At 38.3% G+C, this 19,566-nt stretch overlaps 2 protein-coding genes across 2 annotated transcripts in view; both read left to right on the top strand.

Moving 5' to 3' along the window:
* The window catches only part of LOC126367802 (adenosine receptor A2b), a 125,448-nt gene extending 106,361 nt beyond the window's left edge, over positions 1 to 19,087 (top strand). The window contains exons 2-3 of the mRNA XM_050011552.1: positions 15,424 to 15,635; positions 18,109 to 19,087. Of these exons, the coding sequence (XP_049867509.1) occupies positions 15,424 to 15,635; positions 18,109 to 18,810 (914 nt within the window). The 3' untranslated portion in view covers positions 18,811 to 19,087. The remainder of the gene's footprint in view (positions 1 to 15,423; positions 15,636 to 18,108) is intronic.
* LOC126367809 (uncharacterized) lies at positions 853 to 5,827 on the top strand. The gene is made up of 2 exons (XM_050011560.1): positions 853 to 2,905; positions 3,619 to 5,827. Exon 1 carries the CDS (start codon positions 976 to 978, stop codon positions 2,224 to 2,226), a length of 1,251 nt encoding a protein of 416 aa, XP_049867517.1. The 5' UTR covers positions 853 to 975; the 3' UTR covers positions 2,227 to 2,905; positions 3,619 to 5,827.
* Positions 19,088 to 19,566: the final 479 nt, after the last annotated feature.

Raw genomic sequence — 19,566 nt, 5'->3', positions numbered from 1 at the left:
ATGTCGAATGCAGTAAGATAAATTATTTCTCCTGTAATTTCCGATGATGCCTATGTTCATGTCATTGGTTATTCCCCCTCTACAATAACTTCCTCGTACATTACTATGATAGAACGTTGTCGTCATCTGGCGCAGCCGCGTGCGCAGGTAAACAAATTCCTGAGAACGTTTTCCCTTTATGGCAAAATAAATGTTGCCAACTTAGGATGGTTTTGTTAATTTTGCATTCTTTTTGGTGTTAAGTACGTAGATATTGGCGCCGATTCCTACAGACACCTCCTAATTTTACTTTAAGTTATACCTGTCATTTTCTTATCCGCTGAAAAGGAAAGAGACGGATGATTGACAGCTCTTAATTTTAGGAAGAATGACTAAATGAATGAATAACCCAGGCGAATCAAAAAGGGATGTCGTTGGTATGCAAACCGTTTGACGTGTGCTGTCAACATAATTCTGTCGGGTTATTGGCCAATGTAAAATTTTTAGACGGTTGTTTTAGATTTGTGCTTAAAATTGACGTGTGTTCCATAAATTTTTTGCTTGTCGATTACCCGTCCCTTTCCTTTTCGGCGGATAAGAAAATGACAGATATAACTTAAAATAAAATTAGATGGTGTTTATAGGAATTCGCACCATTGTTTCATATAGGAACCTAACAAACGTATGCCTACTTAAAAAAACTTAACAAATCATAATTTCATGTATTATTTTCTGTTTTGTTATAGGTAAATATAGTGAAGTGAAACGAAATGCCTTAGCATTCTTAATAAAATGGTTGTGAGTATTTTGAGTAAATATTTGGCAACACTAATTGTGACGTGAACAGCGCGCAGTTTGTCATGCATTGTTGACAGTGCGAGCGAGTTCACCTCGGTGGCTTTACGCAACTTCAAGTCAGTTTGGTGCGCAAGAGCTACCGCGAGGTCGTGCGCGCGTTTTATACCTACGTTTGTAATTCAATTAATTATTTGCATCATGCGTTTCGATAAGTGCGCGTTGTTGTGCGCGATTCTAGCGCTTTCTATTCTCGAACCAATAGCAGCGCGAAAAGGATTCGGCTTTAGTGGCGGCAGAAGTCATAGCTATCCAAAGTCTGGTGGCCTCTCGGGCGGCCATAGCGGGAGTCACTCTTACCCCAGCTCCGGCGGCGGTCTGTCTGGCGGAAGCCACGGCTACCCATCATCAGGCACAGGCAGCAACCATGGATACCCCTCATCCGGAGGACTTTCAGGAAGCGGACAAAGACATCCCAGTTCTGGTCATTCATACCCTTCATCAGGGGGCAGTCATACATACCCTCAGTCAGGTGGAAGTCACGGATACCCGTCATCCGGCAGTGGCCTATCTGGCAATAGCCGTCCTTCAGGCACTACAAATGTTCATCACCACTACCACTATTCTCCACCGCAGCAGATCTCGTATGTTCCTCACCGCGGCGCAGCTCCAGTCAGCTACCCAGTATATCACGGCACTCCACCCACCTACGTATATCAGTACAAGGACTCAGGAAGTAAATACGGCACGCTACTGGCTGGTCTCGCTCTCTTAAATCTTGGCGCATTAGCTGGAACAGCTTACGCGGTCAGTCATGCAAACAGTGGCCACTCTAGCTACAAACCTCAACCTGGCGAAGTCTGCAAATTCGGTGTAAGACGGTCCAATAATGATTATGAAGAAACTAGAATCGACTGTCAATTGATAACGAGTTTCATATTCCAAGAAGAAGCAAAAACACAAGCACAAGCTGCGCATAATAGTACGACGATTACAACAACGACAACCGTGACTAATGTTACGATGATGAACAATACTAATCCAGTGAACCCAGTGTCGGCTCCAGTGAACCAGACGGCTGTTAAAGTTCTTTACGAAATGTTGCCTAATGGTACACTAGTTCCTGTGAATGTGACGGTGAATGCCACTGAGAATGCAACGAGCAGTCCTGTTGCGAATAATAATGTACCTTCATCAGTGTCAGTGACCACGACGACGACCAATACGACCGTGACGAACGCTCTCGACGTGAAAGGCAAGCCCATCGACGTCACCCCGGACATGCAGTGCTATGTGATCAGAACCTCCCCCTCATCCAACATGCGCAGGAGCGTTCCCTGCGGCTTGTTGCAGACATACGCTGAAAAATCCATCACTCGCAACTCTGGTGTACGAAGTTTACCCACTTTTGCAATATTAACTGTAGTGTTTGCAGTATTAGTTTTAAATTAAAGACATCGTCTGATTAACTTTTTTATTGATGTTGAGAATATAGATACAAAATCGGAAACACCGATTTGTTTTTTAATTGTATCTGAGACTGGTTTGTCAGTGAGTCTGTGAGAGGTATAGTTTCTTAATAAATAGGCTTTGTCTTTACTGTTAAAGTACGTAAGTAATCATAACAACATACGATATTTTAAAAATTGGTTAGCCATCTGATGCTGTATTGAGATTCGTTTAATCATTATGGTAATATCCGTGGATAATACGAACCGTTTCCACCATGTTTTCGAATAAGTTATCTGTTTGTGCAAATTCTTATTTTGGAAGTAATAATATATTGAGGTGTCATTTAGACGTACTCCTTCACGTATGCTTGCAAGTTTTCAATGTGTACATTTCTTGTTAATAATGGAGATTTACGTCTAACCTTTCCCTATACGACCATTGTTTGTTTTATATAAGATCTTGAAGTGTTAATTTTTCCTGTATCGTTTTTGTACACATAACACGGGTATAACTTAATTACAAAGTCATATTTGAAATGTTTTTAAAACCGAAACTGGTTCGAATGGCCAATTTTAGATATTATATGAAAGGTACTGATACTAGAATATAAAAGCCACCAATGTACATTATGGTGTCAATTCGGACGGACACATTTTTACCGACTTCAAAAAAGGAGGAGGTTCTCAATTCGACCGTATATTTTTTTTTTTTTTTTTTTTTTTTTTTTTTTTATGTTTGTTCGGGCATATCTTCGTCGTATATGAACCGATTTTGATAATTCTTTTTTTGTTTGAAAGGAGATATACCCAAGGGGGTCCCATGTCAAGGAAGTCAGGATCTGATGATGGAAGACCAGAGAAATCGAGGGGAATTTTCAAAAATCGTAGGAGCGACTAGTGCGTTTGTAAAGTCATATTGATCGGATCGATCTTTAAGCTTCGGGAAAACTTCCCGACCTTCGAAAACTGGTCAGCATCAGGGAGATACCCTATGGCCTGGCAAAACTATACAACCTGGAGCAATTTTTCTTTCACGAAACGTATTTAAATCTTGATCAAATTCAATCGCCGGTGCAAAAAAACAAAATGGCGGAAAAAAAAGATGGCCGCCATACAAAATTTTGTCGATTTTGGAAGAAGCCCGTTTGGGTAAAAATAATGTATGGGGCGCTTACTCAAAACGTCATGTAGAGTACGGAAATACTTTCTGGTCACCAAAAACTGCTCCGCATCAGAGAGATACTCTACGGCCTGGCAAAACTATCGCACGTGAACCAATATTTCTTTCAGAGCACTTATTTAAATCTTGGTCAAATTCCATAGCGCGTAAAAAAAAAACAAAATGGCGGAAAAACAAGATGGCCGCCATACACAATTTTCAAAAAAGGAGGAGGTTCTCAATTCGACCGTATATTTTTTTTTTTTTTTTTTTTTTTTTTTTTTTGTTTGTTCGGGCATATCTTCGTCGTATATGAACCGATTTTGATAATTCTTTTTTTGTTTGAAAGGAGATATACCCAAGGGGGTCCCATGTCAAGGAAGTCAGGATCTGATGATGGAAGACCAGAGAAATCGAGGGGAATTTTCAAAAATCGTAGGAGCGACTAGTGCGTTTGTAAAGTCATATTGATCGGATCGATCTTTAAGCTTCGGGAAAACTTCCCGACCTTCGAAAACTGGTCAGCATCAGGGAGATACCCTATGGCCTGGCAAAACTATACAACCTGGAGCAATTTTTCTTTCACGAAACGTATTTAAATCTTGATCAAATTCAATCGCCGGTGCAAAAAAACAAAATGGCGGAAAAAAAAGATGGCCGCCATACAAAATTTTGTCGATTTTGGAAGAAGCCCGTTTGGGTAAAAATAATGTATGGGGCGCTTACTCAAAACGTCATGTAGAGTACGGAAATACTTTCTGGTCACCAAAAACTGCTCCGCATCAGAGAGATACTCTACGGCCTGGCAAAACTATCGCACGTGAACCAATATTTCTTTCAGAGCACTTATTTAAATCTTGGTCAAATTCCATAGCGCGTAAAAAAAAAACAAAATGGCGGAAAAACAAGATGGCCGCCATACACAATTTTGTTTTTTCAGAAAATGTCTCGGGATATAAAATATATATCGGGGTTGTGATTGGATCGTCATGTTAAGTATGGAAATACTTCCTGATTTTCGAAAACTGCTCCGCATCAGGGTGACACCCTACGGCCTGGCGAAACTATCACACCTGAACCAATTTTTCTTTCACGAAACCTATTTAAATCTTGGTCGAATTTAATGGCCGGTGAAAAAAATACAAAATGGCGAAAAAACAAGATGGCCGCCATACAAAATTTTGTTTTTCCAGAAAATGTCTTGGGGGTAAAAATGATGTATAGGGGTGTGATCGGAACGTCATCTTTGAAAACTGCTCCCAATCAGGGAGACATCCTACGGTCTGGCAAACCTATTGCACCTGGATTTTGTTTGTTTCCACGACACCCATTTAAATCTTGGTCAAATTCTGTCGCCGGTGAAAAAAAACAAAATGGCTGAAAAACAAGATGGCCGCCATACGAAGAGGGACAGTTTCGAATAAACAGGACACGCGAGCTGCTTTAGCAGCGAGCGAACCACGCGAAATCTACTGTATCTATATGTATGCGTGAGTGTGTATGATAGCAGCTTCCACTGACAACCACATGTGTGTATGTACACATACACATGTGTGTGTGTGTGTGCGTGTGTGTGCGCGCGCGCGCGTGTGTGTGTGTGTGTGTGTGTGTGTGTGTGCGTGTGTCTGTGTGTGTGCGTGTATCTGTGTGTGTGCGTGTGTACGTGCGCGTGTGCTCGTGTGCGTTAGCGCGTGTGTGAGTGTGTGTGTAAACATGTTCATCAATAATAATTGTGATCACTACTAATAATATATTATATTATTATATATGAATATAAATCAGAAAATCTGTCTGTCTGCATCCTTGCTCGGTCTAACCATCACTTAAAATCGTAAAATAAAATAAAATTTTTAACAAAAAAAAACCGACTTCAAACGCAAAACTAAAAAGCAATAAATAAATTTACTTCGCACAAAGTAATTAGTACGTATTTTCAATTTGTTAATTAATTTATAATTCTGAAGTCGGTGCCAAGTAAATGCTACAACAACCCTACTACAATATCAAATTACTATGTACACACAATATTGTTTAATACCTATATCAAAGCAATTACAAAACAATGTCAAACAAAATATTACAAAACAATCAGTATTGAAAAATATATGAATCGGTACTTCGTTGTAGCATTTCCTTGGCACCGGCTTCAGAATTATAAATTAATTAACTAATTGAAAATACGTACTAATTACTTTGTGCGAAGTAAATTTATTTATTGCTTTTTAGTTTTGCGTTTGAAGTCGGTTTTTTTTTGTTAAAAATTTTTTATTTTAGCTTGACAACTTTAAAACTAGTTCCGTCCTTTATTTTTAATAAGTGCATGAAAGAGCAAGAGCTAGATTAAAAATTGACAGACTAAAATAAATTAATTTATTATTACAGAAAGGCCCCTTTGGCAAGTTTTTGAGTAATTTTGCCCAATTAATTAGGTATAAAAAATATAAATGTATGATTAGGCCTAGAAAACTTTTACAAGTATTGGTAGTTTTATTTATCAAATTGACATAATTTGATGGAGAAATACGTAAGAATAATAAAATTTTGAAAGACGAATGTTAATTCCTGCATATCTATAATGTGATATTAATTTGTACTTATAAAAATCTATGAAGCAGCTTCTGTAAATTTCATTAAGAAGCGGTATTCATCTTAATTTACCATTTAGAACTTAGTATGTATAAATCCTTTGTTATTTTGCATTTCTGTATTGTTATGGTTGGTAAATACAATTTGATAGAAAACAAAAGAATTGTTTGATTATTACTGTTTATGCGTGTTAGCAGGTAAGTAGCACGTAGCCTACAATGCCTATATGAAAAATTGATTTCTTATCTGAAAATACTTATACGTAGGTAGCTAATTTATGTCCTGTATGGAAATCCATTAAGCGCGTGCTATTTGATAACAAGTAGTAAGTAATTTTCATAGTTACATATCTAAGTATTATATACTTATACATAAACCTCATAATATTACCTCTTGGCGAAAAGAATAACTGTAAATATATGGCTGGCTATACATTTATTTGTCAAGCAAAAGAAAAAATAAAACAAATGTTAATTCAATAAAACAATAATTCTAATATAACAAAAGAAAAATATCACATTCGAAGTTTGGATTTTTTTAGATGTCTTGATTTAATTTGTATACTAGATCACCCAATCAAAACCGTGCATAAAACAGATAAGTAGGTATATAAACTTATATGAAAATGTCTTTTTTTAAGGATTATTAACGTGACTTATCGTAGATATCCCACACGTAGCATTAACTACTTGGCCGGTAGTTCATCATCACTAATTTAAGAGCCACACTCTTGTCGGTGTAGCATTCTCCATGCTACTTTTTAGGGAAAAATAGGGCAGTGGTTTCCTTCTTAGCCGGTAGGTATAGATAGGTACTTAATTGTTAGATATACTTTTCTAGAGACAACATCGACATCGACGATCCGGAGGTTCTGGGTGCGATTCCCGGTGGGGGCATACAAAAATTACTATGTGGTCTCTAGTTTGGTTAGGACATTCTGACCACCTGAGGCTGATCACCTGATTGTCCGAAAGTAAGATGATGCGTGCTTCGGAAGGCACGTTAAGCCGTTGGTCCCGGTTACTAATTACTGACGTAAGTAAGTAGTCGTTACATGAGTCATGTCAGGGGCCTTTGGCGGTTCAATAGTAACTGAAACCAGGGTTGATGAGGTTGGTACTCCACCTCGCAACCCACACGATAGAAGAAGGATCGACTTCGTCTAAAGTTATTCCATAACGGTTTCGACATGACAAGTGCTGACATATGGGTGCCCGGATGTAATATCAGTTGGTAATTCACCCTTCTCAGTTTTCGCTTGGGACCCACGTCTACAAGATGTGCAGTGTGTATGTGTGTAATAACTTGAAGGAAAAGGAATATTTAATGATAGTTTCATCTTGTGATATGAGTCAGTATTGGACGCTTAAGAATCATTTTAATAACTCACACCTACTGCATTTATCCCCTTCGGCCGCCATCGCAACCACGTTTCGCAACCAGTTGCAAAGAAAGGATTTTACTCCCTTTGTTGGCAACTAGTTATGAATGAAGAATGTTTTGTCTTAATACGCAATCAGTTGCGAACGAAGAATACTAACAGCATAGTTGCTACAAAAAATTTTTCATTCTTAATACGCAACCACACTGAATAAATCAATTTTGTCTATTGGATAAGGTTTGCTCTTATACGCAGGCATTATTCTGTAAATATTTAAACATAGATAGCTGGCGAGGAGTGTGGGTATACTAACCTCTGCCTACCCCTTCGGGTATTTTAGCGTGACGCTATGCTATGTTATGTTCAAATGTGATCTTAAGTAAGATGTTTAGTTGTCGCAATTTGTAACAGTCACCGCTGTTTTGGCAGATTCTGCACGATGACTGCATCGATGTCAACCTCTACTGTTTTAGAACTGTTTAAAGCAGTAGAGTTTGATATCTGGGAGTTTCCAAGAAACCTTACCAACACGTAATGATCGACAAATTCAGTTAGGCGTAAGACAGGTCCATTGCTGGCGATACATACATACAAAGGTCATATCAAAAAGTGTTATAGCAGAAAGGAGGCGTCAAAATTCGAACATAACCCTTCCATTATTTTATTACTTGAAATGTTTTATACCGCCTTGATGCGGAGAATTCGATATTATATTAGAAAGGTTTAATTGCATGGAAAATTATTTGAAAATAAAAACGAAATAAACTTAAAATTATGGAAATATTAATTGAAACATATTTGCTTACTGAAATATCTTAAGTTTCTTATATAAATAAATGTTGTCAACAAAATACCTGAGGCGTTATTAATTTAAATACAACGTAGCATAATACATTGAAAGGAAAGGTTTTCAAGGAAAACACTTGATTAAATAGACACTACTTCATTTACTGTGTGTGATGAATACTGATGAGTCAGTGCTGAGTCTTATTAAGTATTTCAAAGCACGATAAAAGATTTGAGCATTTACTTGAAAGAAATAGAGAAGCATTTATTACTCCCGGACGCCACAGACAGACAGGTACATTACATTCAACACAGGACAGAAACCACACGGAAATCAATACAAAAAAAAAAAAAACATGAATATTCACTTATTATTTTCACTTTTACTTACTTACTTACCTACCTTTTACTTTTACTTATTATGTATTTTTACTTTTATTTATTCTTTTTTATATTGCGACGGAAAATTCGACTTGATATTAACTCAGGATCATGATCTGAAATCTAAATCATACCCGTCAGATTCGTTACGATATCACTAACACCTGTATATGAGGAAGGTATGAAACAATCAATCACCGGTAACAGTTATAAAACAATCTAATTTAAACCGAACTAAATATAGATGTAATTTTATCGCCGTAGTCCGATTGTGTATCAGACTTTACCTATGTAGGTTGTATGCTACTGATATGATAAGTGATAACAGGCGTGAGATTCATTTCTAGACAGTTATCAGTATGTAAACAAACAAGTGCGCTGTTCAATTCAATTCTTATTTCTTTTTTGTGTGATACACAAGCATTTGACCACAATTTCACGTGACGGTAAGTATAATGTGACCGAAGACGGGACATGCTTATCTAGAAAGTGCCTATTCACACCTTGAAGTGGCTTAGATTGTACTTACTACGCATACAGGCATTACTCCTTTCCGGCTAAGTAGTTAATGCCATCTGCGGCAAATCTACAATAAGTCACGTCTCGAAAAAAAAATGCATTACTCCTTTCGGTAGATTGAGGAGAGGCCTGTGTTCGTCAGCCCGTGTATATGTTGACTTCAAAAAAGAAGGTTACCAATTCAAATTCCAAAATATCTTTATTCAGTCGGTAACATAGTTACACTTTTTTTTTGTCTTTTATTTACTTAAGGGCTTTTAATAAAATTTGTTATGCCAGCCCCATCGATCAAGACTGACTTAAAGTGATAAAAAATCATATTTGATTCATGCCCCCACCCACAACAGCCTAAGATGTGATGCTGTTGTGAATGAAAGCATAAATCAAATATGATTCTCTGCTCGCAGGTAAAAAAAACGCATTATAAAAAATACTATATGCTTTTATAAAAAAGCCTCCAAGATACCTAGATATAGTTACACTTTGAATCGTCAATTTTTACATAACGAACGTCTCATCCGCCTAAAACTACTGCAATTTGATCCGTATACTATGTAATATTGTCGGAATTGTACAAAATTTGTATAATGTTAGTCTATTTTGGGTTATAAACACGTGTGCCAAATTTTACAGGTGTATATATTATGTTTGTATGTATGTTTGTTCACGCATTTCTCAGCTACAAATCCAGAATTCAGAATTACGATTCTAACATTGTATTCAACAAAATACTATTCCGTTTTAGATTTTGAAGTTGTCTTTTTTAATTGTCAACGCTATTTATGATGCGATGCATCATACGATGAAATTATCTTCCCATTAATAATATCTGTGCTGTATTGTTATATGAATCCTAGCGATCTGTCTAACAGGAAAATAAATAACATTTTTGTCTCTGTGGCGAGTAAAGTAAAATGATTCTGAGCTTCGGATGGCATATTAAGCAGTTGGTCCCGACTATTAGGCGTAAAAACACCTCCACGAACCCGCAGTGGAGCAGCGTGGTGGAGTATGCTCCATACCCCCTTCGGTTGATTGAGAGGCCTGTGCCCAGCAGTGGGACGTATAGGCTGTTTAATGTTTGTGGTGAGAAATATAAATGGATATATAACTGGATGGATAACAGACATAATGCATCTTTTATCTTTGTTTTTGGGTATAAATGATGACCCTTTTTATTACACCCAGGTACAATTACATCTTACACGCATTATTATTCTGATCAAAATGAACATAAGCAATATAAGTAGCAACATAATTATACGAAAAACGAAATAACAAGCAACAATTATGTTATTCCTCTGTCATTAAGATTATATTTTTGTATAATTATGTACCCCGAGCAATGAGAAAATAGGTACTTATCACGTTAAATCTGAACAGCACCATCTATATTTTTTTAGGGAACGTAGCCTGGAAAGTCCCTCATTAATAGGCTAGTTTCCAACTAGTCAAATCAGTTACTTTTTACTAAACGTCAAAACACGAAAATACTATGGAATTTGTTTGAAAAAGCACACTGTGACGTCATAGAAAAACATGATAAAATGTCGAACTTATTATTACGTTTGTCTTATTTAAAATTCATAAATGAGTTAAATAGAAAAAAGAAAACATTTTTCATTACTTTTAGACCTAAGGTTCAAGATAAATTATAAAATTCTGATTACTAAATAAAGACAGATCTAAAACTAACGAAAGTCATTTTCTTTTTTCTATTTAACTTATTTATGAATTTTAATCAAGAAAAACGCAACAAAATTTTATCACATTTTTCTATGACGTCACGTTGTGTTTTTTCATGCAAATTCTGTAGTAATTACGTATTTTGACGTTTAGTACCTAAATTATTATTATTAAAAATAAGTACAGTACTTAATATTTTTTTTTACAATTGACGGTGCAACAAGAACCAACTTTGGTTTTGTCCGTACACCGACATTCACCATCGTCGCTTCCAATTTGCAACATATTTATTAACTCAAATCAGTTATGACTAGTTGGAAACTAGCATATTCATAGGTATCTACTTACCTAAGAAGTTTGTCCATAAAATCATCGACGCAATGTCATATTATCATAGAATAAGGAATAACTACTACGTGTAGAACGGCAACACTCCGCTCCCCACCAGCGTCTGAGCTAGGTTTACCTCACCCCCTTCGGACATAGTTTAGACTTGAATCGTATGGCGTCAGACGTCACACACACAGACGCGCGTCTAACGTCAACGTGTGGTGTGTGTGCAAATCGACGTTGTTTGTATGAAGTGTGCGGGATGTGGTAGTATTATAAAATATTTCTGCATCGTTTTTCCTCAAGGCAGATTGTCAGTCATTAACTACGGATGAATAATGGCCATGAACAATAGTTGAATTAGACAAAACGATGAATGTACTAGCACAAAGCGTCATTTACCTCATTCAGTTAGTAGTTTACTATGAACACTGTTCATAGGAACACTAAGTACAGTCATGAGCAATATAATGTACCCACTTTAGGACTCTGTCGCACTAACATATTTTGACATTTAGTGAGACTTACAGTTCAACTTGTCAAAAAAGTTAATGTGACATGGTACCAAAGTGTATACATATTAATGCTCGTGACCGTACAAAGACATAGAATAAGGAGTAATATCTACTGCGTATGGAACGGTAAAAAATACTCCTCCCCGCACCAATTCGTATCGGGCATTTACCTCCCCCGCCCCTATAGGTCTTCACATCATCATCATGTCGTCCAAACCGTAACCGGCGACTCCTAAATATCGTCCTAAATATGGTCGTTGTTGTGGTGGGCTCTGATGTGGCTGGCCAAACCGAACTTCGACTTGAAGGTTTTATATAGGTCTATAGGTCTTACAGACGAGACGAACTTCCCTAAAGGGGTGGTCTGACCTTCAAGACAGGTATACCTAACTAATTAACTAGGTGACTAATTCTATTTAATTTACTTATAATAAACCTTATTCGTTTGTATTCGGGTATAACTTAAAATAAAATTAGCAGGTGTCCGCAGGAATCGGGGCCAATGTTTGAGGTCTTCTTCTATCGTGTGGGTAGAGAGGTGAATTACCAACCTCATTAACCCTGGTGTCAGGGTTATTAAAAATAATAAAAAATATCTTTATTTCGAACATTAATCCATATATTGTTAGTACAGTGACTTACAACTAGGTTACTAATTTATTTAGGTTTTAATTTTTTTATTATTGAGTCGCAAAAGGCCCCTGACATGGCTCATGTAACGACTAAATCATTAAGTAGTAACCGGGACCAACGGCTTAACGTGCCTTCCGAAGCACGGATCATCTTACTTTCGGACAATCAGGTGATCAGCCTGTAATGTCCGAAGCAAACTAGGGATCACAAAGTGTTTTGTTTTTGTGACCCACCGGGAGTCGAACCCGGGACCTCCGGATCGTGAGTCCAACGCTCAAGCACTGGACCACAGAGGCCGTTAATGTTTGAGGTTTACGCGGTTATTATCATAATCGAAACAGATAATGCGGGGTCCTTACCGCGTTAAAATCAGGGATATGAGACACCCGATATTTCAACTTGGCATTTGCAACAATGTTATACCTATCTTCGGCGTAAGAATTAACGAAATGTAATGTGGTTCAGTCTTCGCATTTTTTCTTTCGAACTTCATCAATCACATTATTGTTGTAACTATTTCATTATTTTACACCCAGCAAGTTTTACGATACAGATTCGTCACAATTTCTACACTTGTTTCTACGTACTTACCTATATAGTTGGTTTTCCTGTACTGGGTATGATAATTTACGCATATTACGTTGCTTGTTACTCATGGGGGAAATTTCTGAAAATAATAAATATGTACTATTCCTTATAATATTACTCATAAAGAATACATTATTTATCGATGGATCTTCTTGATTTATCAAACAAGATGAACCTTAGAATTTTAAAATACTTACAAATCATTATATAGGTATACGGATTCATAGGAAATGTCGTCTAGAATTATTAGCCACATACATTCTTTACAGGTTTAGGGATACAAGCAAAATTCATTTAAACGTAGATGTATTGTGTAACAGAAAAACAAGTTAGTCAAAATTTGTGCTTGCAATTTTTACTCGGAAAGTCGAGGTTTTATTGAAGAAAATCACATTCGAATGTCATCATCTCCCTAGCATTGTCCTGGTTTTCACATGGTCCGATTAGAGATGACCGGTTTTCGACAGGATCCACTGCCTATCTGACCTTCCAACGCGCGAAGGGGAAACGATCCCAATACAGGTTAGGTCACATACCTCCGAAAATGCGGTTCTCGGGAATATGGGTTTCCTCACGATGTTTTCCTTCACCACTGCATAATAATTTTTGATCCAAACATAAATTCGAAAACAAATTCAACATCACATTCGAATGCGATTTTTCAAAAAAGCGTCTACGTGGGTTTCACTATCATAATCATCATCATCAGCCGTACGACGCCCACTGCTGGGCATAGGCCTCCCCCAAGGATCTCCACGACGATAAGGAGATTTACTATAAGAAGATATTTTTTTTTGACGTGACTTATTGTAGATTTGCCGCAGATGGCATTAACTATTTGGCCGGACAAATGGAGAGCGCTGAAGGCTCTTACCCGGTAAAACGTTTAAGACAACAGGCCTGAGGGTGCAAGACAACAGGCCTGAGGGTGCTCTATAAGGAGAAGATATGTATGAATGCATGGAATTTCCCCACTTTTGTATTATTTACATTCAACCTCTTTTCAAATGACCGAAGGACATTGGTGTTATGATTACTTACGAGAAGAGTGTTTTATAAACTTACGTTTGTTCCATGCGAATTAACAATGGCTGAGTCAAGTGAAAACAAGCCGTTGAAAATTTACCAACTACCGTTTTACCCATGACCAGTGCTGTGCCGTTCCCGATAATATTCCCAAAATGGGAATAACAACTCTTTTTTTTAATAGTAACCACATTGGCTGCTTTTCTTTTTCGAATCGTTATTTGTTGTACGGGAAACGATCCCAATACAGGTTAGGTCACATACCTCCGAAAATGCGGTTCTCGGGAATATGGGTTTCCTCACGATGTTTTTCTTCACCACTGCATAATAATTTTTGAACCAAACATAAATGAACTAATTAAACCAATGATTTTCCCTATGCGGGCAGCGCAGGACCGATCGTCGTGGAGATCCTTGGGGGAGGCCTATGCCCAGCAGTGGGCGTCGTACGGCTGATGATGATGATTTGTCGTACTCCGGTCTTGGACTTTTAGGCGGGAACGGGAACGATATTCAATAAACAAAGTGTACCTATCTATTTTCGCTTCGTGCCAAGAAGCCGCTTCATAACTCGAAAGTTCATGTGGTCTTTTGAGTTAATTTGTTAGGGGTTCGGAAAATGAGTTTGCTCCGAGGGTGGGGCTTAGGTTTCATCATTTATCGTCATCGCCTTTCATAATTTAATTAATCATCACCAAGAAAAAAAATAATAAGACATGGCTGTATGGGCGTAGTTTCCTTTCCCTTGCCCTTCGGGGAAACTCTACCAAAAAATAAGTACTCTGGTCTTATTTGTTTAAAGGTTTGGTCATGAAACTTTTTTTCCAAAAAAAATGCTCTTTTTTACAACTGGTAACGTTCCCAAAGTGGGAACATTGTCGATAACTGCACATCGCTGTTCATGACCAGTTTGATGGTATCATAAAATGAATTATATCGGCGTAACGAAAACGTAAAGTTAGTTAATATTACTCACTAGTGTAAGAGATAAGGCACCCAATTGCCATGTAAGTTTGAAGTACCTACCTAGATACGCTTCTCTACCCTCTAGTTGTATATTTTTGGTGAAATGAAGTAGGTAGGTACCTGGAATAAAAGTTATCAACTTTACGACGTTTTCAGATTGGTTTTTACGTAAGTTGTGCTCTGAGGGTAAAATGAAATGTTTTCGCCTTCATTACCCAGCAAATTATGTCTTATCAATTATCTCTCTAGCAACTGTGTCCCGTTTTCACGGGGCTCGATTACTTAACTTTGGGCTTGACAAAAAACCTAACCTGGAGTAGTGGTAGCTTGACTCTCACTGGGAGGTCCAGGTTCGAACCTAAGAGCCTAAACCAATGATTTTCGAATTCATGTTTGGATCATAAATGTCGTGAGAAAACTCACATTTCCGAGAAGTGCGTTCCGGAGGTATATGTGCTTTCCCTTTGTGAGTTAGCCGGTCAGACTTACCTTCCTGTTGGACTGTCAGTTCAGAGTAATCGCTCTGAATGGTCTAGCTCTTTTTTGGGTTTTGAACACAACTTTGACATTATTCCTCTCTTTCTTTCCAGTAAGCCTTAGATTGTGACGTCATCACTGATAGCAACTCTCTCTCTCTTCCAGTGATAATATCGGTATGCTGGGTAGCGGGCGCGGGTGTGGGCTTGCTGCCGCTGTTCGGGTGGCACGCGAGTGTGGACTCCGCCCCCGGCTGCTACTTCGTCGAGGTGATGGACTACAACTACCTCCTATTCCTGTATTTCGCCACCATCGTCACCCCCAGCGTCTTGCTCGCTGCCTTCTACGCGCACATCTACCGCGTTGTGGTTAAACAGGTGAGCGCGCTTTATCATAATACCACACCCCGGACAATGGTTACTATAAATCAATCAGGCTTACATAGGTACACACGCCCTAAGCTCCTAATCGAGTAGGCAGGTAGAGTCAACTAAATCAATGAAATATTTGGACTTTAACTTGAAACTAATTTTGATACGAATTCGAATTTCGTTTCTATTAAAAACCTTATTACATTGCGCGATTCATCGGGTACACGATGCGTCGGGTGTAGGTATAAAATGTAGGGTCAATGTGGGGAAGACCGTCTGGGCTAAAAGACCGTATATTGCAAATAACTTCTAAATTTGAATAACTAGCGCCTTACGTCTCTGTCTATAAAACAGTCCCTAAAGAGCCAGTCTAAACTAAAAACCGTAGACGGCGCTAGTATGATTAGTTTGGACAATATCGGTCCTGCAATTTTTTTTACCATTTTGCGCTTCAGAATGCAGTGGCCAGTGGCGGATTTTTGATCAAAAAAAGTGGCAAATCGGAGGATTTTCAGAAGTTTTTCTGATCACTTAGGTTATTTATTGATCCATTAATATATTCGGTAAACATAATGCAGTAATATAGCTTTTATTTACAATTTATACCCATGTGAAATTTTAAATTAGAAAATATAATAGTTCGGAAGACCGTCTACATTAAGAGAGGGAACTCCGTCATATGCCGATCTTGCGTCAATCCAGTCATTGTCAACTATTACAGCAGAGCGTATTTTATGCAAGACTAGTGAGATAGCATTTTGTGTCCCATTCTGTTAATATTTTGTGTTTGTGTGTGTTCACATTATAAATCTTACTGACTTATACCTAATATTAAGTAATATGTGTACGTCACATAGTCTACCACTAGACAATCAAAACGCTTTTTAGTGACACCTCATTTGTTTAACTCTGATAAGTGCTTCAGGGGTTGGGAGGGAACGAACGTGTATACACACATACATACATACATAGCGCACAACCCTCTCATTGCTTCACCGCAGTCGGGTAAACAATTTGACGAAATGTTTACAACCACTGTCACCAAAGATATGCCGGTCTTGCCTTGTTTTACAAAATAATCATTTATCTGTGTAATGAAAGCCTTATTCATAAATCGGTAAAGTACGTATCAGAATGGCATTGCTGGTTCACCGCCTGAAAGTATTTTCATACGTCTAGGCCTACGATTTCTTACTAATAATGCGTTTTTTCTTTTGTGGACGGACTTGCCTCACACTGCATTGGAAGACCGTCTACTTGGCATGTTTTAAAAAAACGATTGTATATCAAAAGATTACGGCGCTTTCTCTTATATTTAGACTTATAAACATAGCCAAGTAAATTATCTATCATATCTAGTCAAACTCAAATTTTAGAACAGTATGCCGGTCTTCCCCACATTGACCTTACTGCGAAATCGTGGGCCACGTCCTGATGTTTTATTTAGGTGCAAATCAGATTCGCTAAATATTTCAGATACGTCAGTTAGCGACGTCAACGACGATTTATTACAGCGTTCGAACCTAATGTATTGGCAAAGTTTTCGGGCCCGATGTATCGTGTATAGTCTTTAAATGTGAACCCTTGAATTAACATTATTAATAAATGCTTTATCAGTTGCGTGCTTGATATTTCTTCCAAGAAGAGCTTAATTAAAATAATTAATTTTATTGTAAGTTATACCTGTCATTTTCTTATCCGACGAAAAGAAAAGGGATAAAATCGTCAGACATAAAATTTATGGAACACACGTCAATTTTAGGTAGAAATTTAAAAAGCCTTACCCAAAATTATATATTAGCCAATAACTCGTCAGAATTAAGTTGATAGCACACGTCAAACGGGTTACATAACAGTGAGATGCCTATTTTATTCGCCCGGGTAATTAATTCATTTTAAAAATAAAAATTGTCTATCATCCGTCCCTTTCCTTGTAGGCGGATAAGAAAATGACGGGTATAAGTTAAAATAAAATTAGGAGGTGTCTGCAGGAATCGGACCCAATATCCTGTATCGTCACATCGTCTTCTGGCTGTTATCAGTGACAGCCGGGTGCCAGAAGACGATGATATTCATCTCAAAATGTATGATGAAGCGCATGGTAACAAGTTATCAGCCCATCATCCAGATAGACGATTCATCACCGGTTTTGCAGAAAGAACATTAGAAGCCACTGTTGAGTTGTATATTAAATGGGGACAATATCTATACCTAGATGTTTAGATATGTAGGAATGGCTATCTCAATATACAATAAAAACGTTATTGTAGTGCATAGCTCTTTCATTGATCCCTATTGTAAAATTCCTTAGGTATGTATCACATTAATACTACATACGCCTCTACCACATAATAAGCAACATACCTAAACCAAACTAATAGCAAAATCTGAGCATAATTCGTTTTTAAAGTAACTGAGTCTACGGTTGTAATATGTAACGAATATGATGGAGTAAATTCCTGTATTTTATTGGTTCCAGATGAGCGAGGTGGTGACAGTGGACGGGCGCGGCGGGCGGCTGGCGGGTGGAACCATGCTGCGGGTGCTGGGCGCTGCGCAGAAGAGGGAGGTTAAGGCCACGCAGAACCTCGCCATCATCGTCTTCTTCTTCATCATCTGCTGGATACCCCTCTACACCATCAACGCTATCAAAGCCTTCATGCCAGAACTAGACATTCCAAATCCTCTCACATACGTCTGCATCATCGTCTCCCATCTAAATTCCGCCATCAACCCTTTACTATACGCTTACCACCTGAAAGACTTCCGTGCTGCGCTAAAAGGCCTCATATGCACGATTCTCGGCAGAGGCGTACCGATACCAGCGGCATATAGACCGCCCGTGCCCGTTAGAAGACCGGACTTGGAGCGGTGCAACGCTATCAGGGAGAGACCGAAAGTATACGTGAACTCGCCTGTATGGCTGCGGCAGAAAGAGGAGGAGAGGGTCGCCGCTGAGAATAACAAGGCGGTGGTGACGTCACTGCCTGTAGTCCCTGATAAGGAGCCCTTTTTACAGAGAGCTGGTGACGGCTCCAGTGGAAGGCACACGCCTGAAGGGAGAGAGAGCGAGGGTACTCCTTACCTTATAGACCCAGATACAGAGAGGTGTCAGAGTCCGTACAGGAAGGTCGAGGAGCTGATCCGAAGAGTACGCAGCGTCAGCGGCGACCACAGCTGACACGAACCTTGCCGGGCCTGCCCGGTCTACAACAGTGTCACTTAAAGCTTTAAACGTCTTAAAGACAATTCCTATAAGAGATTATTAATTAAATAAGTAAATTACCTTGTTCTAGTTACCATGAGTATATTTATAAAGAACTATTTATGAATATTTTTAGACATAAATTATTTTTAGGATGAGGCTACAACTTTACCCAGTTGGTTGCTGTTAATGTTTGCTTGTTCGAACAATTCGTCAATTGTTGCTTTGAAATTATATTACATGCGAGCATATGGATGCGTTTTTTATTTGACCCCTATCGTATCAGAGCAGGATGGAAATGCAAATTATTTATCGAATTATTTGTCATACAACAGCAAAAATATGGAATTTCCAACATGATACTCGCCTGGAGACAAAGTGGATTAACTCCAGATTCCCCAACCAACCACACTTCTTTCTCCGCACTTTTTGATCCATGATATACTTATGGTCTTACATCATTATTAGTCCAAGATAGTTAATAGAGATTTTCTTTCCTTCACATAAGCTCACGACTATATCTCATTTGGGGTACTCAGAGGTACATCCACCGCAAGATGAAGTATGTATCACACCTCACCGAACTTTCTGTTAGACCAACGTGATAGGTGGTCAACCGTATCGCCGTCTGTAAAGGTCGAGCCAACTGTGTTAGTGAAAACTGCATTAAGATAAATTAATAACTCATTGGTACGAGAAAACGGTGCCGTATTGAAGCACAGGATACATTGG

The sequence above is a fragment of the Pectinophora gossypiella genome, chromosome 6, assembly GCF_024362695.1.
Source record: "Pectinophora gossypiella chromosome 6, ilPecGoss1.1, whole genome shotgun sequence".
Classification (NCBI taxonomy): domain Eukaryota; kingdom Metazoa; phylum Arthropoda; class Insecta; order Lepidoptera; family Gelechiidae; genus Pectinophora; species Pectinophora gossypiella.
Note: the sequence above shows the minus strand (reverse complement) of the source record. Positions and strands in the feature narration are given on the sequence as shown.

Coding starts and splice junctions, on each gene's coding strand:
- LOC126367809 (XM_050011560.1), top strand. CDS start 976: ATGCGTTTCGATAAGTGCGCGTTGTTGTGCGCGATTCTAGCGCTTTCT.